This window comes from Siphateles boraxobius, unplaced genomic scaffold (genome assembly GCF_051911475.1).
Source record: "Siphateles boraxobius isolate OS27281-9 unplaced genomic scaffold, OSU_SipBor_1 56, whole genome shotgun sequence".
NCBI lineage: Eukaryota > Metazoa > Chordata > Actinopteri > Cypriniformes > Leuciscidae > Siphateles > Siphateles boraxobius.
The window spans coordinates 980,446-1,008,433 of NW_027509182.1; the positions used below are offsets into that span (position 1 = coordinate 980,446).

The 27,988-nt window shown below is 40.6% G+C and overlaps 1 protein-coding gene across 1 annotated transcript; it reads right to left on the minus strand.

Moving 5' to 3' along the window:
• On the minus strand, positions 1–27,985 carry LOC143714875 (interleukin-6 receptor subunit beta). Its single transcript, XM_077206292.1, has 17 exons — positions 27,888–27,985; positions 27,734–27,769; positions 27,277–27,333; positions 25,880–25,997; positions 25,515–25,675; positions 25,134–25,282; positions 23,680–23,815; positions 21,214–21,311; positions 11,262–11,475; positions 10,959–11,138; positions 9,543–9,671; positions 8,961–9,107; positions 5,470–5,613; positions 5,185–5,278; positions 5,019–5,100; positions 933–3,458; positions 1–266 (listed from the first exon to the last, which is right to left on the minus strand). Exons 1-16 carry the CDS (start codon positions 27,922–27,924, stop codon positions 2,844–2,846), a joined length of 2,397 nt encoding a protein of 798 aa, XP_077062407.1. The 5' UTR covers positions 27,925–27,985; the 3' UTR covers positions 1–266; positions 933–2,843.
• Between the last annotated feature and the right edge of the window lie 3 nt (positions 27,986–27,988).

The window sequence follows — 27,988 nt, forward strand, 5'->3', positions numbered from 1 at the left end:
TTCTGGTGAATCATTCATTGGAAATGTATTTTTGAAATTCAGAAATCACATAATAAATAAATTCATCAGTTATTCTTTTCATCAACATGTGTTAATACAAAAACAGCAGCATTAATTTAAAACATTCTTGTTATGTGCCACGCCACACCACGCGCATCAGCGAACGTTGCAGATAAACATTGCCACATGGCTAGCCTCAGACAATGACATTTTCTTGCCATAGTCAGACTGGTTGTTCCCACCGTCAGCTTCACCTTCACCAGGGTCTATGAAAAAATTGCACACATTTTTGCAAGGCATAAATATTAAGGATTGGGATATCAAGCAAAATAATATTCGATGATTGATCGAAAATCGTATCTCTCCCGCCACATGCTCACCGGCAAGACGCTCCGACATTAAATTTCTCTGTAGGCTAATAGGTGTTGTAGCCCAGTCATTAAAAAACGATTTAGTTTAATATTCATGTTTAAATAAAATATATATATATATATTTTTAATTTCATGTTGATTATATGTAAAGTGAAAAGCATGAATAATATATGATAATCCCGAAAAAATCGAGAGACAAATGGAGTGGGCAGACATTTTGACCACTTCATTAAGTTTGTTTTTGTAGAAAGCCTTTCTTTAAAGTGAATTTTGTTTTGTATTAATTGTATCTTAAGTTTAATCTATGTTTCATCAACCAACTTCCTGGATCTAATAAATAATAGGCTAAATATAGCATGCAGGCAATATAATCAGGACACAGAGGCGCAGGCGCGCTCGTCTCTTAAATGAACCGAAACTCAGTGTATAAGCTACTTGCCCCACAGACCAGAGAAATTTATATATTTAAGGATGGCCTTAGGCCTACATTTTTAGCCAAAGCGACTTAAACATGGTAAACTGTTTAGACATTAGAGTCAACGTTATAGTTCTAAACTTACCCATAGCAGGCTGTTCCTCGTCCTCTACCAGCTGAGTCAGGTGTGCCAGGGCATCCGCGCTGATATTTTCCGGGAGAAACTTCAGGTGCTTAAATCGTGGATCTAGCATGCATGCCGTTATCGGGATGACACATAGGACACACATAGGATGACCTTGACCGTTTTGGACGGTCAAACGCCTGACGCCATTTAGTTTCCGACTAGTCGATTTAGTCGACTAGTGGTTGTGACAGTCGACTAGTCAGTCGTCCACTTAAAATTCTTGACAAGAAACCGATACACTTGCATCATTGTTCAATATTCAAAAATATATAATCTGCTGAGTTTGGAAAATATGATTAAATATGCAAATTATGATGTATACGATTATCTATGGTTTAACTTCTCCCCCTTTTAGTTAGTTAGTATTAGTATTAGTATAGTCATTTATAATAATAACCTCTCAATTTTGCCAGCCAGCTGACTAGTGCCTTGTCTGTGTGCGCAATTGACCTTTTGCAAAGAAAAGGTCCCCTTTAGTTATTGTTGCTATGTCCAATAAGCCATGCCGCTCTCATGCCCCACCATGTTCTCACACAGTGAAAAATACATTGCGGAGTGGAGAGGACACTGACAACGCGCTGACAGACAGGACAGACCAGCAAGCGCGGATTACCCAATGGGCATTATGGGCACAGGCTCAGGGGCCCATGCGCACTTGGGGCCCAAGCGAGGGGAAGAATTTTCTTTACATTTCAGATAATGACACCATGTATAACCAATAAAAAGCATGCTGATATTTGTATTCATTTAAATAGAATTATATAATTGGTCAAGCACAGGTGTCGAAAGCACAGACGTAACAACCCGCCCCAGCGCAGTCTTCAAATAACCCCACACTGAATCGAGCGGACGGTGGGATCAGTATTCATAGGTCAAGAAAATGAGTGAGAAGCGGTTGTACAAAACGCAAACGAAAAAGAGAAAAAGCGGAGAGGGAGGCGTCTTTATTAAGACACGTTCCATCTATCAAAACATTCTTCAAAAGTAGCCAGGCCCAGGAGGAGAATCAGGGTGAAGAATATGTGGTAGATCATCATGACGAGCAAGCTAACCAGGGACCCGAGGATGAGGAGGCTAGTGTTTACAGCACAGCACAACCTGCTAGCTGTAACAGTAGCAGCAGCAGCGAGCAGTGGTTTAATCAGGTGTCTGACCCGGTGTTTTAGGGGGCAATCGACGAGGATGCTCGTGCTGTAGCTTATCGATCGTGGACCTGCTGGCTTTCATAATAGAAAGAGCAAATATCTAGCCTCAACCCGTGATGGGGGTTTGGGTTGTAAGGTGCGCTCCCTTACTAATGATCTGCAGTGCTTTCAACTCCCAAATAGGGAAAAAGTTTCCAGAGACTGGATCACCTATTCACCATCTACTGGTAATATTTTTTGCTTTGCCTGTATGCTGTGACAAACTGTGACAGGCAGCTGTGACAAACTGTGACAGGCAGCAGCACTGTGCTCAAAATTGGGCACTCTTGACATGTCATTTATACTCAAAATGACAAGTGAGGCATTGCAAAAGGCCGACATGGATCTGATGACTGCAATTCATCTGTTCAAGTCTTTGAGATCATGGGTTGAATCACTTCAAGACCAATTTGACCATTTTGAAAGATCTGCGAAGAACGTTCCCAGTGTGTGCCAGTCATATAATTTGTAATGAGCACTGGGCGTTTTGGAATTCTGAGCCTTGGGTCCAATCCACTGCCATTAAAAGTGTTCCATCTTTTATGGGAGGTGTTGAGTAGTGGTTAAAACTCAGTCAGAAACAGGACAAAGAACCTTGTACCCTTAAACGTGGCTCCTATAACCTCAGGATGCTTCAGGGTGATTTTCTTTGTAACAGTTCTGTAAATCACTGGATAAAACCACTTCAGAGCACTGTGATTTCTGGGTTTGAAACTTCAGCCCCATTACATGCCCCTGATGGGTTATTAGACTGTCTATTTCTTGAAAAACAGGACTGCTGAATGTAATCCTGCCCTGGATGTACAGGAACAAATTCTGGTTTCACTGTTTGGATGGATGGACCCTGAATCCCAATCATAGTGACCTGCTGAAAAATCTCCATGGTGGTGTAATCACTCATGAAAACAACAGCAGGTTGGGATGCTGGGATGAAGTCCGACCGTGTCATGTTGGAGATGGTCTCTTCAGGGTCTTTGCTTTCTAAACTTGTGATGTCATTGTCAACAGAAGTGCTCAAAGTGGAGTCTGTCTTACCGAAGTCCATAGGGAAGGTCTCTGTGGAAACAGACTCTCTGGTGGGAACTTGTGTTGGAGTGTCTGGGGGTGTGATCTCATCCAGGATGGATGGGCTGTCCTGATCTTCACTGAAAAGAAGGATGGTTGGCTTCACACCAGTGTGAGAAATGGGAGGACTGCTGAGAGGAGTCGCCTCCCTTTTGCTCTCAACAACACACACTGTACTGGAATCACATCCCTCACTCTCCTCTAACCGCTGCCTGTTCAGTGGCTCCAGGATACCCTACAGAGAAAAAAGAAAGAAAGTGACCAAAGGATTCAAAGTCCATATAAATTACACTGTTCAAACATCTCATCATGAATTAAAACTTAAACATTTTAGTAGTCCTAGAGGATCCATGGTGTCCGTGGCTTTTTCGACATGATACCATGGTAATACAGTGTTGTTTTGGACACCATCAAATTATTGAATACTATGGAGTTATAAATACCATAGGAACATGGTAATCATTCATTATGATTAATGTTAATCTACTTATTTAAAAAATACATTAAAAACGCAATTCACGCACTACAATATTGATAATTTTAATCAGAAACGATACATTAATTTGTTTTAAAAGTGACAGTAAAAACTTTACACTGTTACAAAAAATGATTCTATTAATCAAAGAATTCTGAAAAAAAAAAAAAGTTTCACAGGTTCCACAAAACTATTAAGCAGCACAACTCTTTTCAACATTGGTAATAAGAAATGTTTCTTGAGCACCAAATCAAATCAGTATTTCAATCATTTCTGAAGGATCATGTGATACTGAAGACTAGAGTAAAGAGTGCTGAAAATTCAGCTTTGCGATCTCATAAATATAAATTACATTTTCAAATAGAAAATGGTTATTTTAAATTTTAATCTTTCAAAATATAGCTGGTTTTACTGTATTTTTGATCAAATAAATGCAGCCTTTGTGAGCATAAGACTTGAATGAAGTTCTTGCAAATAAAAAGTAGTTTGGCATAATCCTCAAGTATTATTTCTTAGAAAAATATTTTAACAAAACTGCTTATTGATAGCTCAATAAGTTTATTAAAACATCTTTTAATTGCACCTTTTTATGGAAAGGTTGATTTAATAATATAATAAATACTTTTTACGTTTTTGAAAAGGAATGGCAAAACTGTTTTTGAAAGTAAACATTGGATGTGTTCAATCACAAGTATTCATTGTGTAAAGGAAATATGTTATTACTGTTTTCTTTATGGTTACACCACGTGACATTTTTATTGTCATTATATTTAAAATGTTATTTTATAAACGTTTTTCAAAAACATGAAACAACGTGAATACAAATATTCAGTAACTTGGCATACCATGTAAACCATAGTATTACCATCTGAGGTCATCGCTGCCTCAGTAGTTTTTGTATACTCTTTTTTTATATATTCATATTACAAAGTATTGAGTTATCATTATATTGTCTCATATTGTCTTATATTGTATTATATTATTATATTGTCATTATCATTGCATCATTCAAAAATCCTTGAAGCTTGAATCCATTGTCCCGTTAATCACTTTTAAATTATTGTTAGCAAATTTATTGTCAGACCATTGTACATGCTAACCCGATCTGTGCACATGATCTACGGATCTGTATATTAATCTTCTATGTTTATTGAGTACTACTTTGTCTTGTAATTATATGTGTAACTAATGTTTTTGTACCTCGACGCTTTTTTGGCCAGGTCGCCATTGTAAATGAGAAAGTGTTCTCAATGTGCTTACCTGGTTAAATAAAGGTTTTATTTTATTATTTTATATGTATATTGTCATTATACTTCTTACCAGTTCATAGGCAATTTCAATTTTCTGAACAGCATTGCTATTCTCAGGATTTGGTATACTTGGCCACATCAGTTTCTTGGCTCTGTAAAAATCCAAATTGAGTTTTACATTAGTTATTGGTTATATAGTGTCAGTCTTTCGGAAAATGAAATGTGTGTGTCTTTACCTGTGCAAAAGCCGACAGCTGAGGTGAACCACTAGTAAAAGAATTATTATTCCCACAATCACCGCAGCAATAATGCTGCTCAAAGCAGTGAATTCTGTCGGAATAAGCCATGTTGTCAATGCATTTGTGACTTTTTTTAATTCATGTAATTAGAAAACAACCTCCTGACAGACAGACACATTCTCCGACACATTTACTGTGTATCATGAACAGCTGTAAGGCAGATAAACTTTGAATAGCAGCTCAATGACAGACACCAGCATCTCATGAAAAATACAAGTTTACCTAGTGGGTTTGTGTCAAAATGTTTGAAACCACTGCGCTTTCCTTCTCCAGCCGCTGTAAATGCAGACAGCTGCACACGGTATGCACGGTTGCGTTCAAGATTCAGCAGCTCAAAACTGTTTATGCTGGGATCCACTTTAAAGGCTGTAAATGTCAAATGTAATATAAACAGGCAAAATCAGACAGCAGTTAAAAAAATATAACATTTATAACCGTATTATCGTGCATTTCACTGATTCTTGAGAACTTGGACAAAAAAAAAAAAGGTTTCATTAGTTTGATTTTTAATTTCATTCAATCTATTTATTTATTTATTTGCCCAAAAACCCCTGATATACTTCTTAGGGTGTATGGTCCCTGGAGAGTTATGTGGAGGACTTTTGTGGACTTTGTTATCTGGTGGGTTTTAATGACAAAGCCCTCAAGGACATATTTCGTGCTGGTTTGGATGAACAAATCTCCTCTTGGTGCCTAGAGGGTCAATCAGCTGGAATCTTGTTGAATACAACGACCATGCACTTCTGCTGAGCGGTTCCTCATTTACTGTGGGAATTGTGCATGAGGGGCTCCACAATTCCGCAGCGCACACCACAGCCAAGGCCTGAGCCACTTCACGTCATGCCTGCCAAGCCTGAGTCTCTTCACGTCAGGCCTGCCAAGCCTGAGTCTCTTCACATCATGCCTGCCAAGCCTGAGTCTCTTCACGTCAGGCCTGCCAAGCCTGAGCCACATTACGTCATGCCTGACAAGCCTGAGTCTCTTCACGTCATGCCTGCCAAGCCTGAGTCTCTTCACGTCATGCCTGCCAAGCCTGAGTCTCTTCACGTCAGGCCTGCCAAGCCTGAACCACTTTACGTCAGGCCTGCCAAGCCTGAGCCACTTCACGTCATGCCTGACAAGCCTGAGTCTCTTCACGTCATGCCTGCCAAGCCTGAGTCTCTTCACGTCAGGGCTGCCAAGCCTGAGTCTCTTCACGTCATGCCTGCTAAGCCTGAGTCTCTTCACGTCAGACCTGCCAAGCCTGAGTCTCTTCATGTCATGCCTGCCAAGCCTGAGTCTCTTTACGTCATGCCTGCCAATTTTGAGTCTCTTCACGTCATGCCTGCCAAGCCTGAGTCTCTTCACGTCAGGCCTGCCACGCCTGTGTCTTCGGACAAGATGGTCGCCACCACACCTGAGCCCTCTGCAACCCCTGACCAGCGTCCAGAGGGGACTCCAGACCCTACCAGATTCCTGAGAGGCCACAACTCCCTAGCTTCGCCCAAGAAAATTTTGGCCCATGCACCCTGGCCCGCCATCCCTCCCCAAGACCACCTCTGCTCCACCACCCTCCAGAACTTTTGTCTTGTTTTGTTGTTTTGTCTTGGCTTGGGAGCCGCCCTTAGAGGGTGGGATCTGTCATGTCTTGTTTTGGTTTTGTTACATGTTCTTTTCTGTCATGTTTCTTGTTACCACTGTTGGTAAGTGTCATGTCCTTGTTTCTGTTTTGATTTCCATGCCACGCCATGTCTTTGTTTTATGTTTGATCTTGTTTTGAGAATTAAAGCTGCAATTGGGTTCTTTCTTCAAACTTACCTTCAGTGGATATCATTACATTAATAAACCACGCTTTGGTGCAATTGCAATGGCTTTTAGAGCACATTTAAAATTAAATGTATGAAACTTAAGACCTAAGATCAGAAACAAGTGGTAAAGGAATGCTTAGAATTTTAGAAACATCTGACAATGTTGACAAACAGACACAAATTCAAGCCAAGTGACAAATAATAATAATAATAATAATAATAATAATAAAAAACGTTCCACTTATAATTTGAAATCTACCAGTAATGTGTCTAATATTTCATTTTAAATATTAACTTTATAATAATACATTTTAAATGACTAATTAAACACTTACATGCCACCTGTCACATCACAGGTTTTCTGGTAGGCTATCCACCTTATTCTGCTCTAAACAATGGGCGCCGCCATGACGAACGACTCCTACTTTCGGTTCGTACTGTATTAGCAGTGAGAGAATGAGTTCAGGCTCTAAATGTGCTGTTGTTGGTTGTTTTAACAATTCAAAGAAGATAAAAAACTTTTTAGAAACTGGGTGCTTTGAGCATTAGATAAAAAGGAGAGAATGCCTATGTCCGGTTCGTATCAGCTACATTCAATACCAGAGAGTAGACGTTTTTGGTTAGCTGCGCTAAAACTGAAGCATCCAACGAAAAAGGTGTAATACGTTACCAGTAGGGATGGGCATTTCAAGCAAAAATAATATTCGAAGATCGCTGGGTATTATGCAATTAATATTCGAGAATCGCACCCCTCCATCACATCACGCACACATGCATGTATAGGCTATAGGCTACACACCAGAGCACATGAGCAAAGCGGAGCAGTGTGACGCTTAAATATAAGTTAAACAAAAAACAACTAAACATATACGTTTTATATTTAAGTTTCACAATATAATATTTTTTTAAAATTTATTTCATCTATGTTGATTATATGAAAAGGGAACCGCATAAGATGAGTCAGATATGATCATAAGATGGCCAATATATCGGAAAACATTTGGAATTGCTCAGACATGATTTTGAACACTTATCAAGTTTTGTTTTGTAGAAAACCTTTCTTTAAAGTGAATTTCGTTTAGTATAAATTGTATCTTCATTTTTATCAATGTTTTATCAACAAATTGCCTGGAATAATAAATAAGAAGCACAAATAGTAGATATGCAGGACACGGAGGCGCGGGCGCGTGAACTGGAGCGCGTCTTATTAATCAACGAAACTCACATACATGATAAGTATATCCATGGAAAGCTTGAAATGTGTACTTTTAAACAAAATAATTAAAAACGAGAAATGGGCTGTTCTCTGCTTATGTAGCTATAGGTTAATTCGTATGAAGTGTGCATTTCTCTCTATAGGCGCGTTCACTACTGCGAAGATGGCGAGTCAGTATCATCAAATTTATCTTTGCAGTCGACACTTACAGAAAACACTAGTTATTAATAAACAATTCAAATGTTTAATGCATAATCATTACTTTTGCCGCGTTTTTTATTGTGGCAAGCTTATGCGTGCGTTGAGATGTAGAATAGGCAATATATTACGAAAACGCTCATTATGGTTTAGCATTCTCTCCCATATAGTATACATAACTTCCAACCCAACTTCAGTCGTGCACGGGCAGGGGCAGCCCTACTTATTTCACATATTTTCTAACCAGCACATCACTGCAGCGTTCTGAGCAAGCGGCGCTTAATCTTCATAAAGCTTCGAACCGGAAAAGGACAACCGGCTTCCGGTTCAAACCCGCAATGAATCATGGGTAAATTCGCTAACCAGGAAAAAGCTGGATACAGTTGAGAAAATGAATTATCTTAATTAAGCAAATGAAGGTGAAAGAAACAAGCCTAACATATTTTGTCCCAGTTCTCAAGAATCTCTGATAAGCATTTTATGATGGTGAATTATATACAGCTTCTACTCACATGCTTCATTATTGTCGTCTGTGTAGTAGATGTAGTAGCCTAATAAGAATCCACGCAAGTCTTCCTCAGGCACGGGACTCCACGTGATCACTGTAGAATACTGGGTAGTATTCAAAATGCTCAAATTCCCAGGAGCACTAATCGGACCTGAAAGCCCAAAAGTGCTTCACTTCAGTCAGATAGAAAGATACATCTGTTGCCTATAGCGGACCAGTTAAAAATGTAGATATTCTGACAGTATATGATGTAAATCGTCAGCATTTTACCTAAAATTTTAGCTTGCACACATTTCAGTAGCACATATTTCTCAGCCAGAGAATTCAATTTGACACTTTTTTTTAGGCTACAAATAAATAATTTTCAAATAAACAATATTATTACATTTTAGATGTTGGCTTCTTAACTAGCATAACCAGCAGTACGTCCTTTTTCTCAATCAGCTTAATAGCGAGGTTTTGCTAGTGAAAAGCACATATATACTGGTCAATCAACTACACTACCAGCACTAACCAGTATATACATCAGGCTGGAAATGTATGAACAACTCTCTATATTAGCTGTTTTATGAATATTTCGACTCACTTGCTTCACTGAAATAGGCTTGGGCTGTGGCATATGTAATCTCACTGTTGTTCACATTCTTCAGGTCGCAGGTGTCCAGGTATGGTCTGGTGTGCAGAGAGAAATAATATCTCGTATAGGGCTGAAAAACTAAATTCAAAGAAAGACAATAAAAAAATTCTTAATGCTGTTAATAAATAAAATTCTTAATTACCCTATAAACAAGGAAAAATAAATATGGAAGTATCTACTATGCTGATAGTAAAGCATTAAATAATATACAGTAGTGGCCAAAAGTGATATCTGGCCTAGGAAAATTGACATTTTCACCCTTTATTTAAATATAATAAAACATGTGTTAAAGATTTTGTAATCGTATTACGTAATTTTGTAATCGTATTATGTAGTTGTGCTTGGATTCACTTGTTTTATTTGTGAAAACATGTAATGTCTCCATTCCCTCCTTCAGGGAAAAAGGGTTACATATGTAAGCGAGATGTTATGAACACATGCAAAAACTAGAGAGAAGTAAATTATTTATAACTAATTATGTTGTAGTCAATGTATGATTTTTCCTGTGAGCTTTTTGTTTTTCTATGCATTTTATTTATTTTTTGGTCAGATTTTGTCAGATAATATTTGAACCAAGTTTAGTGTTTTGTGTTCACTTCACTTTTAAAATATTAAAAAAATTATAGATTTATTCTTAATATTTTGATGTTGTAATAAAGGACATTAAAAACCAATTATCCCCTCCGGACATCACTTCTGACCACTACTGTATATGTTGTAACACTCATTTGTGTCCAGATCATTGAATTTATTCCAAAAAATCATAAAAAGTATGAATTAATATTGAATCTCCTCAATAAGGAATATGCTTTTAAATTAAAATCATTTTTAATGTTATTTGTGGGGCCCATAACACTTAATTTAGCATAATATTTTATTATAATATATTATTGTTGTTGTTTTAAATAGTAACAAATCAATGTTGTTCTAAGATATTAATATTTGATGTATTGTTGCATCCATCAGCTGGAGTGCCCTTGATCTCTTTCAGAGGGCACTCCTCCCAACTCCTGTGATTTTCCATTATGAACTTCATTTCTCAGTATCCATTGCCTAATCTCATGATTGTGATGATGTTCAGCTGTGTGTGATTACCCTTGTTAAAATATGCCTATATAAGCCCTGTGTTTTCACTCTAACTTTGCAAAGTCTTGTTTTGTGTTAAAATGCAATTCTGAGTGCTTGTATCCCATATCTTGATTTTCATGTCTTGCTGTCCCGAAAATCCTTGTTTGCCCGTGTTTTGGACTTTTGAACTTTTTCATCATTTTGGACATCTTTAGTGTCCATTAATCCATTATAGGAATATACTGTTATACATGTATTTCATCCTACTTATTATATGAGAATAAAAGGGAACAGTACTTCTCTTAGTTTTCTCGGTTATTTCTCTGTGCGTCTTCTTCACGTAGAATGATTGGAAAGCTGGAATCTGTCCTTTGGCCCACCACTCCACACAGTAACACACGCTAGAGACCGAGCTGTTCCAAGACAGACTGAAACTGTTGTTCCTGGTTATGTTAACACTGAACAGCCCAAACGTATCTAAAAAAAAAAAAGTAAATAATAACCTCATTAAATGCATACAGTGTTTACTAATTGGACATAAAGTCAAGCTAACCAGAATACTCTGCATGTAGCATGTAACAAAATACAAAAGCAATGTACCTCTCCACTCATCCATTTGCTCAATGGCTATCCTGGAAACAGGAGATGATCCAACACTGTTCAAAGCCCTGACACTGATGTAGTATGCGGAGTAAGACAGAATTAGGGTGAGAGATGGATCTTTAGTGCTGAAACTGTTACACAGAGTGATGTTTTCCCCGGATACTTTCCTCACGGTCACATTGTAGTCAGCCACAGCCTCGTTGTTTGCATACTGAAAGAAAGGATGTTCATGATTGACAAAAATCCTAATGTATACAGGATTCCTATGGGAACTTCTATAATATTTTGGAACTAATCTTAAAGGATATTGGTAATACTTTAGAATTTTGCTCGATCATTAATGAGCAACTACACAGGAACAAATGTGTATTGCATTATCAATATCTCAATACTTGGGTCACTTTTTCAAAACTCTTCCCACAGTGAACACAACAGCATTATATCTGAGTTAAACTGTGGATCATTTATCATTGCTTTGGCACAAAATGCATTCAACTATGACATCATTCAAATTACGTGAATTTATTTCTCACTCAAACACAAACACCACCAAAACTCTTCACACAGTTCTCTTTAGCATCACTATTATTATCTCACATACATCAACTTTTTTCTTCTTCTTCCTCCGTACAAATTTTGGCACCTAACTCAAATTGTGTCAAATTGTTGTATTGAGGACAACAGACTACACTGCACTGACTTTTATAAACGAAAGGCCGTACAATGTTCATCCAGCGGGCGAAAAATCCCAGACTTAACATTGGACAGAAATTTGTGACATCATATCTCCAAATCAGAATGTTATAGAGACTTGTGGATGGGCTCATTTGACTCTGCCCAGCAAGCAGCCAATAAATAGTCACATAAAAATGACATAGCAATGCCCTAGCAACCAGTTACATCAACTACCTGTTACGATCCCAGATTCTGCAGCCTCCCTCGCTGGCCAACCAAGACCGCATTCGCCCGAGTTCTGATCTTCTCCTCGCACGGCACTACATTTCCCAAAGACCCTCTAATCACTCTCATCGTACTCAGCTGCAATCCCTAATGACTCTCATCACCTCGCCCAGCTGCTGTCTATCATCCTGACTATTTAAACCGCACTTCGAACAGCTCTCAGTGCGAAGTTTTGTTTTACGTTAGTGAACACTACCGAGCATTGAAAACCCCGGATAGCCTGTCTGATTGCTGACCCGTTTTGCCTCTGACTTCTGCCTGTTATCTGCCTGCCCCGATCCTCTGCCTGGAACTCCGACTCTGCCAGTCATCTGCCTGTCCTGATCCTCTGCCTGGAACTCCTACGCTGCCTGTTTTCTGCCTCACACAGGGAAGATCTACTGCTGCTGAGTATGCCCTCGCGCTACGCACCCTGGCCGCACAGACCTCCTGGAATGATGACACGCTCAAGACGATTTTCCGCAAGGGTATGAACCACGATCTTCAATCTGAGTTAGCTTGCCGTGACGAGGGCATGGACCTAGATCAGTTTGTCAACCTGGCCATCCAGATTGACAACCTCATGAGAGCTCGCCGTGCTGGTCATCGCACAGTTCCTGCTGCTCGAACCGTCCAAACCACCCGGGCCACGACTCCCGCTTGCCCTGATGAACCAGAACCCATGCAGGTGTATCCGGCTCCAACTGTGCCTGTACTGCGGCGAGGCTGGCCACCTGCGCAACTCCTGTCCAACTAGACCTCGCCCGACCGCCTCACGTCCGGTGAGTTCAGGCCTAGACACTTCAAACCACACCATGTCTGTGTTCGTGCCTGTCGTTATAATGACTAACGGGAAGCAGATACACGCTAGAGCTCTGGTGGACTCTGGCGCCGCTGGCAACTTTATATCAACTGACTTTGCCCGTTCACACCACATTCCTCTAATTCAGTGCTTCCCTCCCCTTGCAGTCTAGGCCATCGACGGAAGGCCGTTAGGCACCGGACGTACCACTCACCACACCCAGGAACTCCAGCTCCAGACAGGAGCCCTTCATACCGAAGTTATTCAATTCTTTGTCTCCCACAGTCCACGCACTCCAGTTATCCTCGGTCTGCCCTGGCTCCGCAAGCATAATCCGCCGATTCCCTGGAGAACAAGCCAGATCACACACTGGGATGCGTCTTGTCACTCCAAGTGCCTTACTCCTGTCACTCCGTCCTCCATCCAGGCCATCACCGTGGCCGTGGGGGGGAGGTGCTGGCTAAACTGAACGGTCTTCCCTTTGAATACCATGATCTGGCAGAGGCCTTTAGCAAGTCTGGTGCCTCTCAGCTCCCTCCACATCGCGACGGCGACTGTGCCATCGATTTGCTACCCGGTTCAGTACCACCCAGGGGCCGTATCTTCCCTCTCTCCCAACCAGAGTCTGAGGCAATGAAGAAATACATTGAGGAGGAGCTTGCTAAGGGCTTCATTCGCCCCTCAACGTCTCCCGCGTCCGCCGGCTTCTTCTTTTTTCCTAAGAAGGACGGAGGCCTCCGACCCTGTATCGATTACCGGGCCCTGAATAATATCACTGTGAAGTTTCGCTATCCACTCCCTCTGGTATCCACCGCCCTGGAACTCCTTCGTAACGCAAACTACTTCACCAAGCTCGACCTGCGCCTACAACCTTATCCGCATCAGAGAGGGGAAGACAGCCTTCTCTACCAACACAGGGCACTACGAATATCTGGTTATGCCCTTCGGCCTGGCGAACAGTCCTTCCGTCTTCTAGTCTTTCATTAATGATGTCTTCAGAGATATGCTCCACCATACTGTAATAGTGTACATCGACGACATCCTGATTTACTCCGACACCCTCTCGGACCATGTTCAGCACGTTCGGGCCGTGCTCCGAAGACTCATCCATCACCATCTATACGCCAAGCTGGAGAAGTGTGAGTTCCACCAAACCTCCATTTCATTCCTGGGGTATATCATCAGCCCCGATGGGGTTGCTATGAATGAGAGTAAGGTCAAGGCGGTCCGCGACTGGCCCCGGCCCACGACCCTGAAGGAACTGCAGCGCTTCCTTGGGTTCGCTAACTTTTATCGCCGGTTCATACGGAACTTCAGTGCTGTGGCTAACCCTCTCACCTCCCTGGTCAAGAAGGGAACCCATCGACTCCTGTGGAACGACCGTGCCACCCAGGCCTTTAACTTACTCAAGCAATGTTTCACCACTGCACCTATCCTGCATCATCCTAACCCCGGGGTACCAGTCGTAGTGGAGGTGGACGCCTCTAACACCGCTCTGGGGGCCATCCTCTCCCAACGTCAAGGTTCGCCCCCCTAGCTATACCCCTGCGCTTTCTACTCCCGCAAACAGAATACCGCCGAGAGAAATTATGATGTGGGTGACCGGGAGCTCCTTGCCACGAAGGCCACTTTCTAGGAGTGGCGGCACTAGCTCGAGGGCGCCCTCCATCCCTTCGTAGTTTTCACCGACCACATGAACCTGGAGTAGCTGCGTACCGCGAAGAGGCTAAACCCCAGGCAGGCCCGCTGGGCACTCTTCTTTACCCGGTTCCAGTTCACCGTCACGTACCGCCCAGGTTCCAAGAATACAAAGGCCGATGCCCTGTCACGTCAAGACGTCAAGTCTTCGCTCCAATTACCTGCCGGCCTCCTTCACCCACTTCCTGTTCCACAACGTCCATGGTCACACATTGCCATAGACTTCATTACTGATCTTCCAGTTTCTGAGGGGCATACCACCATCCTCACCGTCATTGACCGTTTCTCCAAGGCCTGTCGTCTAATTCCGCTCACGAAGCTTCCCACAGCTCTGCAGACAGCTGAACACCTCTGCAACCAGGTGTTCCGGTTCTATGGCTTGCCTGAGGATATTGTTTCCGACCGAGGACCCCAGTTCACCTCACAGGTTTGGTCTGCCTTCTTCAGGACCCTTCAGGTCAATGTCAGCCTCATCTCAGGATATCACCCGCAGTCCAACGGGCAGGCTGAACGCCTGAATCAGGAGGTGGTCCGCTTTCTGCGCTCCTACTGCCACCAGAGCCAAGAGGAGTGGAGTCACTACCTGTTCTTGGCCGAGTATGCCCAGAACTCCATCCGGAAGCACTCCACCGGTCTGACTCCCTTTCAGTGTGTCCTAGGCTTCCAGCTGCCTCTCTTCCCTTGGTCAGGTGAACCCACTGACGTTCCCGCTGTGAACGACTAGCTTCAGCGCAGCGAGGAGACCTGGATTCAGGCCCACGCCCACCTCCAACGAGCAGTCCACCGTCAGAGAGTTCAGGCCAAACGCCATCGTCGGCCAGGGCCGGAGTATCAACCGGGCCAGTGGGTCTGGCTGTCCACCCGAGACTTACGCCTCCGGCTGCCCAGTAAGAAGCTCAGCCCTCGATTCATAGGCCCGTTCAGGATCACTCAGCAAATCACTCCTGTCTCTTTCCGTCTAGACCTGGCAAAACAGTACCGCCTCGCTCCAACCTTCCATGTCTCACTTCTCAAGCCTCACTTTGCATAGACAGTTTATTTTACACAAACGCGTTTCGGCGTGTGCCTTCTTCAGTGTGCCTTTTCTATATATGAACTCTACTCATTAGGCCAGCACTCTTAAAATTTAAGTGTAATTATTGAGTGAAGCCTGCTCCATCCTCCATTCATTCACTTCTCAAGCCTGCCAGTGGTCCGAACGAGAGCGAGGAAAGAAGCTCCTATGATCAGACTCCTCCGCCCATTCTGGTGGAGGGCGAGGAGGCCTATCAGGTTCAAGAACTTGTGGACTCCAGACGTCGAGGCAGATCCTTGCAGTACCTCGTACATTGGGAGGGGTATGGCCCTGAGGAACGCTCATGGGTTGACGCTTCGGACATCCTGGATCCCAATCTGATCACGGACTTCCACCTGGCCAATCCCACCAGGCCGGCCCCTCGACCTCATGGAAGACCCCGCCGCCGTCGAGTTCCTCGCGCCAGGAGTCGCTCGCAGGGAGGGGGCTCTGTTACGATCCCAGATTCTGCAGCCTCCCTCGCTGGCCAACCAAGAGCGCATTCGTCCGAATTCTGATCTTCTCCTCGCACTACATTTCCCAAAGACCCTCTAATCACTCTCATCGTACTCAGCTGCAATCCCTAATGACTCTCATCACCTCGCCCAGCTGCTGTCTATCATCCTGACTATTTAAACCGCACTTCAAACAGCTCTCAGTCTGAAGTTTTGTTTTACGTTAGTGAACACTACCGAGCATTGAAAACCCTGGATAGCCTGTCTGATTGCCGACCCGTTTTGCCTCTGACTTCTGCCTATTATCTGCCTGCCCCGATCCTCTGCCTGGAACTCCGACTCTGCCAGTTATCTGCCTGTCCTGATCCTCTGCCTGGAACTCCTACGCAGCCTGTTATCTGCCTGTCCCGATCCTCTGCCTGGTTCTTGACTTCGATTAAGCCCAGCCTGCTCAACTGTGTTTGCCCTTGCTTGCCTCTGCCTGTTTCAGATTGTGTTTCAATAAACTCTCGTTGCAAATGGATCGATCTTCGACTGGTGAATCACAACACTACCAACCACATTATAGATTTCCATTGAAATAAGGTGATAGGGTTACCTGTTGATTAGAACATTGTAGAGACATCTGGGTGGTCTCTTTTGACTCAGATTGGCAAGTAGTCTTTAAATACCACCATGGAAACCTTCTAGCAACGCCCTAGCAAACATTTAGAGCACCATGCCAACTGTATGGCAGCATGAATAAGCCATATCTCAGCACCAGAACATCATAGAGACACGGGGTTGGCTCTTTTGATTCGAGCAGACATCAAGTCTATACCTTTCAACCATGTAACTGTTTAGCCACACTCTAGCATATGGCAGCATGGTTGTTAACAAGTATCACCATGGTAATTGTGTAGCCACACCCAAGCAACGGTATAGCAACATGAACAAGCCATATCACAGTAATAGAACATTGCACAGACTTGGGAATTATATTTCTAGCAGTCACGGAAAAAAAGACCCTAGTAACTGCCTAGTGCCGAGTTTTGCAAAGACCACTTCTTCAGCAAAGCACACTTACTTCTAGAAGTCTTCTATATATTTAAAAATTCTATATACCGGTATATAGAAAATTAAACAGACTTACTTTAGATGAAAAACTTCTTGATTCTGTAATCGTGTTGAAGTTTTTCACAAATAAAGAAATTGTTTTTAAAAGAAATCTAAATAAAAAGGAAGTAAACACTATAACTAACAGGGGACTCGTAATCTGGTAAATTTGTACTCACTGAGTCATATTTTTTCAAATAAAGACAAGATAACATACATACAGCACACAGTAAAAATGACATGAATATAGTGGGAAACAGAATACAGCGCAGCATAGTTTGAAATCAAGGTTTTAAAGTTTGTCGAACGAGCTGTGAAGCTGAACCTGATCTCCTGTACGCATTCAATTCACATGGACTGACCATCATACACAGAGTTCTCTTTCAGTCGAGAACATCAGACGTAGTCTACGTCGACTGAAATGGGATCACACCAGGGAGCCAGTCATCTTCGAGTACTTTTGAACGAGCGAATGGAATTGGCATGCGTGATTTACATCACATACTCCGCCCCCGCGGCGCGGGTATAAATACGGAAGTGGATGCACACACGAGTTGCCTTTCGCTTTGGAGCCGATTGTTTGATGTCTCTGAAGAGTGCTGTTGTTTACAATGAGCGAGTGTGCCTGTGTTCTTCAGGAAGACTCTCCCAGTGATGGTGGTTTCTACAACGCGAGTGTAGAGGTGATCGCAAGCTTTGAGCTCTCAACTGCTGTTTTAACAGCAACAACTTTCTAAAGGTTTGTATGTGTTGACGGCTGGTTAAAGGGCAGAAAATTGAGTGCTTCACTGTTTCAGTTCACTGTTCAGTGTTGCCGCGGTCATTCCCCTGTGTGCTCCAACACTGGTGATGGGTCCTATTTCCTATTTTCCTTCACGTTTTTTTTCAAAATGTCATTCCTCCTGTGCGTTTCTGGATGCGGTCGTTCCCTTTTTCTCTCTGACGGTCACAATTGTTGCATCACGTGTTTGGGCTTACAGCACGCTGGAGCAGCTTTTGTGGATGGTTCATGTTACCATTGCAGGAATATGACTGTCGCGGTGTTGAGATCGAGACTCGCCTTCGTCCGCGAAGTGCGAGTCTCCATTACCATGGTGCTGTGTGGGATGGGTGATCGGAGGATAGTGATGGATGTCTCACCCAGTAACCATTCCCTGTGGGCTCCTCACTCCTCCATCACACCGCAGCTGATGGAATTCCTGTTGAACGTGCTGGTCCCTCTGTAATGGACCGATCAGCCCGTTCAGTCTCGGTTGGAGGATTGGTATCTGTGCCTTTCTTTCCCGAAGTGCATGGAGAGCTTACCAGGTTGTGGACGGCACCTTTCTCTGCCAGAAACTGCCTGAATAGCTTTTCCCCCTCACTACCCTTGATGGAGGAGCGGTGAAGGGTTGCGAGGCTATTCCTCCAGTGGAGCGGTCTGTCACGACACAGGTGCACCTGTGTCTGGCGGCCGCTGCCTTTTGGGGGGATCCTCATCTCCCCCCTAAGGCCTGTGAGTTCTCGTCCGTTCCGACGGCAGAACTTACAAAGCCTGTGGGCAAGCCGCCTTCTCTTGCGTGCCATGGTGCTGCTACAGGTCTGTCAGGCCTTGTCCTCTGGGGCACGAGTGTCATGCGAGATTGGTCTGGCGATGTCTGAGGTCGCTTCATTCCACTATTTCTTCCGGCCTGCTCTATCGTGCCGTCATAAAAGCTGCATGCGGAGGTTCAGGTGGCTACCGCAGGAATATGTCGTAGTTACCATCACTTCTGTGAGCACCCCCTAAAATGAGGAAGTTGTGGTTACACCAAATAGAAGTGGAACCTATTCTTTAAGTTAATCTGCCTTGCGCCCCTCTTTATCCTCTTGGGCCTTATCTCTGGTGCTATTGCACTGCAGAGACCGCCCCTGAGCCACTGCAGGCAGTAAGTTAAAAATTCTGTTTAAACCCGAAAATCAGCAGAGAGGGAAGGCTATTTTCAAGCGAGGTTGGCCCACTGAATGGTGGCTGCCTTCATCTTGGTGAAAATTCCGAGATGCACATGTCCACTCAGGTGGTGAGATCCTCTTAAATGAGTGTGTGCTCCCGCCTAGGCGTTGACGCAGAGTGCTTTGCTGACAGATATTCTTGAGTTGGGGACTGGGCGACACCTATAGTCGAACCGCTGCTTCCCGGGGGCTCCCTTCTCATGAAGCCAGTCACCGTGAGTCACGGTTCGAAGTGTCAGCTTGTTGCACAATTCCCCTCCTACGGACTGGATACGTGCGCCATTTCTGCACCAGTTGAGTTCCCTTTAAGTGGCGTTTACAATGGTTGATCCCATTTCAGTCGACGTTCTCGACTGAAAGGGAACGTCCTGGTTGCGTATGCAATCCACCGTTCCCTGAAGGAGGGAACGGAGGACGTAGTCCCCTTGCCACTACCGCTGGACCACCGCTGACTCCGAGTTCAGTCGGCTCCTCAGCGAAAAAGCAACTAGTGCGTGCATCAACTTCCATATTTATACCCGTGTCGTGGGGGCGGAGTGTATGATGTAAATAATGCGCGCCAATTGACCTATGGCTAAGCCACGCCCCCTCCACTCACTCAGACAAACAGTCAACATTCGGTGACAGGCACTATGGCAGCTGTCACAGTAGGAGACATTTAACAGGAGGCAATTGAGGATTTTTGGAGACAGAAAAATTATATAGAATATATGTTGGTAGAAAGTTGTCTAAAATGTTGTGCTTCAATATGCAATTAATGGTTCATGATCAAATTAAATATCTACAGGTCTAAGTTGCATACGTTTCCAGGACAAGCCTTTTTACCATCTTTACCAAGAGTACCTCTCCGTTAGTTTGGTGCTACAGTATTTACATGAATCATTCAGTACAACATTGCTAACATTTGTTATCTCGGTTATTTACAGATACGTTAATGAAGCTAAGTGACATGATGTACAACGCAGCTAGAAGCTAATGTTAACGTTTTCTAATGTTAGGCTAACGTTTCGTTAGAGATGTTCAAATACGATAATAACGTTCAAATACGTTGTTGACTTATCTTAGAACAGATGTCGACATCCTTGTTTAATTTATCCACGTTTAGTTGGTGTTGTGGTCTACCGCATAACTTAATCCAGGCAATATATCGGTTGAGATGTGGCTTGGGAAAGAGTAACAAATACTCACCATCGCCCAGCCTCTCGGGATATCTAGTGTCGGTATGTACCCCATGCACACCGTTTGACCATTTTAAACTTAAAATGACAAGAAAAAACATATTAAAACGAATGTAAACTGACTAACTGCAATGCATTTCAATGGACGAGGAAGCAGAGAATGTCCGAGTGTATTGGGTTAGCTATGCGCACTGTGATTGGCTCATCGCTTTTGGGGGCGTGGCTTAGCCATAGGTCAATTCCATTGGCTTGTTCAATAGTACTCGATGACGACTGGCTCCCTGGCGTAATCCCATTTTAGTTGATGTAGACTAAGTAATCAGTTCCCTCCTTCAGGGAACGGTGGATTGCATACGCAACTAGGACGTTACTCTTGAGTCACACAAATGTTTTTAAAGCGCGAAAAGAAAAAAAGAGAACGCGCATGAATGTCCTGTCTATGTGACACACATATTGACCTATATTGACAGAATAACTTTTGTATCTTTAATAAGGATTTACATATATTATATTTATAATTTATGCAGTAAAATAAAAAAAGTTATTATCCAGAGGCATCTTATTTGATTCTTAGAGGATTAATATTGGATCCCAATAGGATACAAATATGTTCCAAATAAAATAGTTAAGATTTCTATCTATTAAGGGCAATTTGAAATGAAATAATAGATGAAAAAAAAAACCTGTCTTATCAACACCTAAAATATACATTGACACCACAGATGGTGTTGGGAAATGACATAACTTAGTAGCCTACCTCCCACATCACGACCACTTTTCTCTGTCCTGCTAATATAAAACTGTTTTGAATATGGTCTTGAAACCCCCATTGGATTGATGGTGCATCTGTGAGTTCTGAAGAAGTAAAATTTAGAAAATACAGTGGTCAATTAAATATTAAACACAAAGTGTGTAATTTCCCTGCCACCAGCAGCATTAAATAGAATTGTTTGTTTGAGTGGAGCAGATGGGAATTATGGAAGCTTATGTGTAGCAATATTCAATTTGAAATGTAATATGCAAAATGATGATGCAATATGTAAAATGACAATGCAATATGTAAAATGGCAATGCATTTCTCTATTTAAATTTACATTTTCCATTACATTTGTGCAATGTTTGGTGCAAAATTAAAATGATAATTCAATTATATAATTTACATTTGCCATTTCATACATATGTTTTAATAAGTAAATTGAATACATATTTTAACGCTTTATAAGTTGCAAAATTAAAATTAAAATGTATTCAAGAAATTATTAGATCTGTTTAAAATGTTCAAGCAAAAACTGTAGCAAAATGATCATTTAAATGTTATTTTTCTTAATTGCATTTACACTCACAGTTAAGACACTTGCGATTGCATTTTCATTAAATGTCCCGCAATGAATGTAGCAAAATTCAATGAGCAATTTGAAAATGCATTCCGAGCCGATCACGCCCCTGCCCCGCCCCCTCCCTCCCGCTCTTGTCAATCACTGCATCAAGGCGGAGCTCGGCAACATTTTGAGGTGTTGGAAGGAAACATGGCGGCGGCAGAGCTGGTACGAGCGTACATTTACTGGCAGATCGTGAACAGAGAAATTGTAGTGTTTCCGAAGATTATTACGCGGCGTCTGCAGGTGATAGAACCAGTGGGTTGTTGGACCGTCTGGGAGAATGTTCTGCCTCATCACCCGTTTGATGTCAACATTATGCTCTGCTGTTGTTGTCTGATGCAGGACTCTGTTAATGATTATTTCGTTTTGTATTAAATATCCTCATTGTCTGATACATATGCTTAACTTTATTCTTATTACTATTAACTATAATTACCAAATAATGTTGGAGATCCTACAGGTTTTCTTTACACATGCATTGGCCTAATACTCTGAGATCACAGAATTTGATGGGTCAAATTCATAGCTACCAAAAAATTTGACCACTCTTTATTTCTTCATAACTGACTGTAATGTTCAATAAAGTAACTCATGTGATGTACGACCATCTCCCATTTATATTTTATTAAGCATATTGATTAGATATATTGATAAATATACTAGATGTGTCGCGGAATCTGACGGGTCATATTCATACCGGAAAATGTGGCCGCTCTTTATTTCACCATATCTGAATGTAATCTTCAATAAAGTGACTCATTTGATGTTTAACCATCTCCCTTTTCTATTTTATAAAGCATATTGATCAGATATTTATAAATATATAGGGCCATCACGGAATCAGATGGGTTTCTATGTCGTCGTCTATAATTGGTCTAATATTTTAAAAAACCGAAGCTGCACAAACAAAACTTTAACCGGCACAAACGAACGAGACTATTTTATTTGGAGGATGTGGGGGGCTGGGTGACCTCAGAATGACCTGTAAATATTCTTTAAATATCTATTAAATCTCTAAAAAATTGGAGCAGCACAAACAATAAAGCAAAGTAACAGCACAAATGAAGTAAAAACGATTGAGCCTATTTTGCCGACGTTTTGCATTGGGTGGGGGCGGGGCCAACTTCACGCAGTGATTGACAAGAGCGGGAGGGAGGGGGCGGGGCAGGGGTGTGACCGGCTCGGAATGCATTTTCAATTTGCACATTGAATTTTGCTACATTCATTGCGGGACATTTAATGAAGATGCAATCGCAAGTGTCTAAACTGTGAGTGTAAATGCAATTAAGAAAAATAACATTTAAAATATCATTTTGCTACAGTTTTTGCTTGAACATTTTAAACAGATCTAATAATTTCTTGAATACATTTTCATTTTAATTTTGCAACTTATAAAGCGTTAAAATATGTATTCAATTTACATATTAAAACATATGTATGAAATGGCAAATGTAAATTATATAATTGAATTATCATTTTCATTTTGCACCAAACGTTGCACAAATGTAATGGAAAATGTAAATTTAAATAGAGAAATGCATTGCCATTTTACATATTGCATTGTCATTTTACATATTGCATTATCATTTTGCATATTACATTTCAAATTGAATATTGCTACACATAAGCTTCCATAGGGGAATAACATTGTCTCAACTAATGCTGTGAATTTAGTGTAGCTCTAAGATTTGTGTTTGAATTGAAGAAGTGTTTGTAACTTGTAACTGTCTGTTTCATGTCCGAAATTACACACTTCACAAAAGTATACAGTTTCAAGAAAATATAAAAATCAGTAAATAAACACATTTGTATTTAGCTACTTTAAAAACCCATCTTCAACTCACCCTGCGGGACCACGATGACCTCACTGAGCGGACACTGCGCGCACTCTTCACTGTGATCACAATGTATTTGCAACTCGTAAGGCTGAGAAGACGTCACATTCCACATATTACATTCTCTGCTGTTTTTAGACCGTTGCTGCAGAGTACAAGAGTACAAAATGAGGAGAAACAATCTAGCACATTAACACTCTGGTGTCAGTTGGTAAAGGTCCTGAAGTAGGTCTGAACCTATATTTTTATGATTGAAGTTAAAATAGTGAAACAATTTGAGGGTTAAAAGGATGGATTTATGGATGGACGGATGTAGATAGATAGATAGATAGATAGATAGATAGATAGATAGATAGATAGATAGATAGATAGATAGATAGATAGATAGATAGATAGATAGATAGATAGATAGATAGATAGATAGATAGATAGATAGATAGATAGATAGATAGATGGCACATTACATCATAGGTAGTCTGTTCGTATATTGCTTATTTTGGCAAATATAGTAGGTTGTGGAGGTAATTCATGAATATAAAATGTAGTTCAGATGGAAATAGATTTACATTCAGACCACTTTTAATTTTTATTTAGGTGTCGTAATCATTATAACTAACTGAATAGGGATTGTACATATAAGATCCTCATATTGTGTAATTTGTGCTTACGCATACTTTTGGGGTTTAAACCCACACAAAGGTTTGTAAACGAGGCCCCACATCTTTAACCACAAAGCCACACCACACCCTAGTGTACAGTGCTCTCTCAAATCTACACTGATCCACACTCTATTACTGTAAACTCCAGTGCGGTGAACAAACACACCCAAGATATTCATAATTGCGATGGCAAAAAATGTCCCCATTTTGCACTCATCTGACATAAGGATGAGTAAATTATTTAATGTGTGCTAGTGAAAATACATTTGTAATTGATTTGATTTCATAGATATATAAGTATTCATAATGAGAATTTATTTCAAGTAATTTACACAAATGGATGTCATGTGTTATTTGGTTAGGAAATAATATGTCCTCATAAAGTTAATAAATGTGTCTGAAAATCAATTCCACAGGGTGATTATTGTCCCAGAGTTTTGCACTATTAAGTTAACAAAACGAGTTGCACATTATGATGTGTCATATTATTTTACATATGCAGATATGCAGGATAAAAAAGGTGACAATGATCGTTGCAAGTACGTAGGCACTGATACTCAGGGTGAAACTGCAGGGTGCAATTATCAACCTGATCTCACAGGAACTATTTTGCGAGGTGTCGATTTCGTATGAATTCGTACAATGTGAATCGTACAAAAACAATTATTAGAAAAAAAGTAAGCATGAAGGCCCACCGCTAATCCCACCCCTTATCATTACCGTCATTGGGGCGTAAGCAGAATTAGCCACCAGTTCACCAAAATGTAAAGTGTTAGATTGTTGATTGTGTTAGTTGTTACTGACCTCTTTCCACATTGAAGTGTTGAACTCTCTATATTTTACAGAGAACGTTTTTATATAATTTCTTTCATCTCCCCAGTCCACTTCAACAGACAAATGACCAGAGCTTCTTTTAAAAATTAGATTCTGTTTAGAGGGAGGACCGCACCGTGCTGAAATGAAAGAATACATAAAACGTTCTAATGCAGAATCACATACTAACCTGTGGAAATTTCTGTCCGGTAACAGAATTGTCAAGCAACTTTTACTAATATTAAAATTTCTAGTAATTTCAAAGTAACTGCAGTCAATAATTCAGTATATTTGATTTAGATCAGAGGTTAGAAACACTTAAAATCATAATACATTGAAACTGATTCATATTAATATTGCTAATTAACATACCTATCTGCGATGGAATTCCACTGAAATTTTTGTAGGTGCACCTATGATCTTCACTGGTTGCAATTATGTGAGCTATTATATTCCGATCTATTACTTTAAAGGCATTGAAAGTCAATTCAGTTGCATTCTTCTTATTTATGGGTTCACAACTGCTTTTCCTCCTACGCAGGAAACAAACATTGTGGATTGTTTAATATAATTCTCAGTTATCACGTGGAGAATTGTACATTAAATGTTTACAATTTTATATTAGGAAGTATTAACAATTAAACAACAGCAAGAAAGTGTGAAGCTCAGCCTCAGACTGCAGTGCAAACAGAATAAGGTTGAAATCACCATATTTCTCACTTCTTACATTTACTTACTGTTTTGCGTAGAGTGTGGATGGGGTTGATAAGTCTCCTCCATTTTTCCATTCACAGATGAACTTACGATTATTTTTATTAATCGTAAGTTTTATGAAGCATGTAAAATCATAGACTCCTAATAAATGAGAAATATCCACTGATAATATAAACAAAATGAATGTCACTTTCTACAGATACTGAAACAAAAACTTGAAACTCTTCCAGATGAAATGAAGAAGTGCTCGACTTTTGGAAAATATTGTTCATCCAACTTTTATTTTCTATTCATTTTCAAGATTTGCAAAGATTTTGCACACACACACACACACACACACACACACACACACACACACACACACACACACACACACACACACACACACACACACACACACACACACACACACACACACACACACACACACACACACACACACACACACACACACAAATAATAAAAACAAATTAAACAAAACAAACACTGCAACTCAGCAGAGGATAATTATATTGACAACAAATGTTGGTTTTGTAGTTACTCATTAAACTCAGGAAAGTGCAATAAAAGCAAGGGATATTACCATTTCGTCCTAAAAAACTAACTTTACTGATTAAAGGAAAATGTTTGTTTAAACTTTTTTTTCTAATGCCTTTGGTAACAGGGCTGAATGTTGAGCTGGTTGTTAAGCTAAAGATAGTTACACTTTTTGTGTACATTTGGAAACGATGACATAATGTTAATTGTTTGTTGTTGTTGCATTCTTTAGGCCTATTAAATGCCCGGTAGATACTTTATTCACTCTATTGAATACACGTTAGGCACTATATTTAAACTTTTTCAATATTTTTTTCATTATTTTATTTTATTTCAAATTAAAACCTTTCAAATTTGTTTTATTTAAAACCTGTTTATATGCAATGTAAAAGGGAGAAGAATGGGAATTGGAAAAAGGCAAACTCGAACTTGGTCTGTTGCATCAAAAACTACATCCACTGTCCTTATACTTTCCTGTCCAATTTGTCAGATGGGTTTCTTTTGTAATTTCGTCTGGCTCAATCAGACAATGGTGTGTGGAGTTAGCGTAAATAGCAAGACAGGGTATTTGCCCTTAGAGTAAATAGACACTCTAAAGAAGAAAACAGTAATCCTTAAATGGTATAGGGGAAATTATTATAATAAGCTTTATCTAAAGAATAGCCAAATATGTTTTATTGAAACATATAAAGATGTTTGCTTTGCCATGTCTCCAACAATTTAGTGGGGATATAAAACCAAACGATTTGTCATTGTAGCCTACACTTATTCCTAATACAAATAAAGTAACATTTATGTTACACTAAGAACAAGTATTCTAGTTTACTCCAATCTAATAAACAAAAAGACATAGCTTACATCATTTGTGCTGATCATTTCTTACCTTCTGTGTTGTTACATTTATCTTTTAATAAGTCCAATTTGTTGTAGTCACAGGAACCTTTAAAGTTAAAATGAAAAGCTATGTTAAGTGATTGCCATTTATCATCTGAACAATGTTTACAGCATGATTTGAGAATGTTTCAAAGAGCATGTTGTGCTTAAATGGAAACACAAAATGATTTGTGTCTTATGTATAAAGTTCACATATTCTTGATTACTGGCCTGTTAATACGGCATAATATATACAGTCCCAAAGTCAAAAAGTTTCCTTGTTCTATTTTTTAAAAACATTTATATATATATATATATATATATATATATATATATATATATATATATATATATATATATAATTTTTTTTTTTTTTTTTTTTTTTTTTTTTTTTTTTTTAACAGGGTTCAATGTGGCCTCAAACTCAGACCAAATACACACACAGCACTAATGTCCAACGTACTGACCTGTAGACGCTTCGGTTGTACAGAGAGATACGAAACCTGAAAATATGAATACACCTACTGAAATAACATCACTTCAGTAATGATATCAATGAAATGCTATATGTGACATATTTCCGTGTAAATACTTGCTTGAAAACACAGCTAAAGCACATACCTAGAGTGAAGTAAAATGCAGCCGAGCACTTGCGCATTGTCGGATCCTCTTGACAGTCTGCTCATGGTACTCTCGCAGCTTACCAGCTAACGGAAGAAGAG

What these genes read in the sequence shown, in the direction of transcription:
- LOC143714875 (XM_077206292.1), bottom strand. Translation starts at nt 27,924, where the DNA reads ATGCGCAAGTGCTCGGCTGCATTTTACTTCACTCTAG. An exon ending in TCCACACTCTACGCAAAACA is followed by an intron (nt 25,676 to 25,879) that starts GTAAGTAAATGT and finishes TTTCCTGCGTAG; the next exon opens with GAGGAAAAGCAGTTGTGAAC. An exon ending in GCAAATGGATGAGTGGAGAG is followed by an intron (nt 11,139 to 11,261) that starts GTACATTGCTTT and finishes TTTTTTTTTTAG; the next exon opens with ATACGTTTGGGCTGTTCAGT.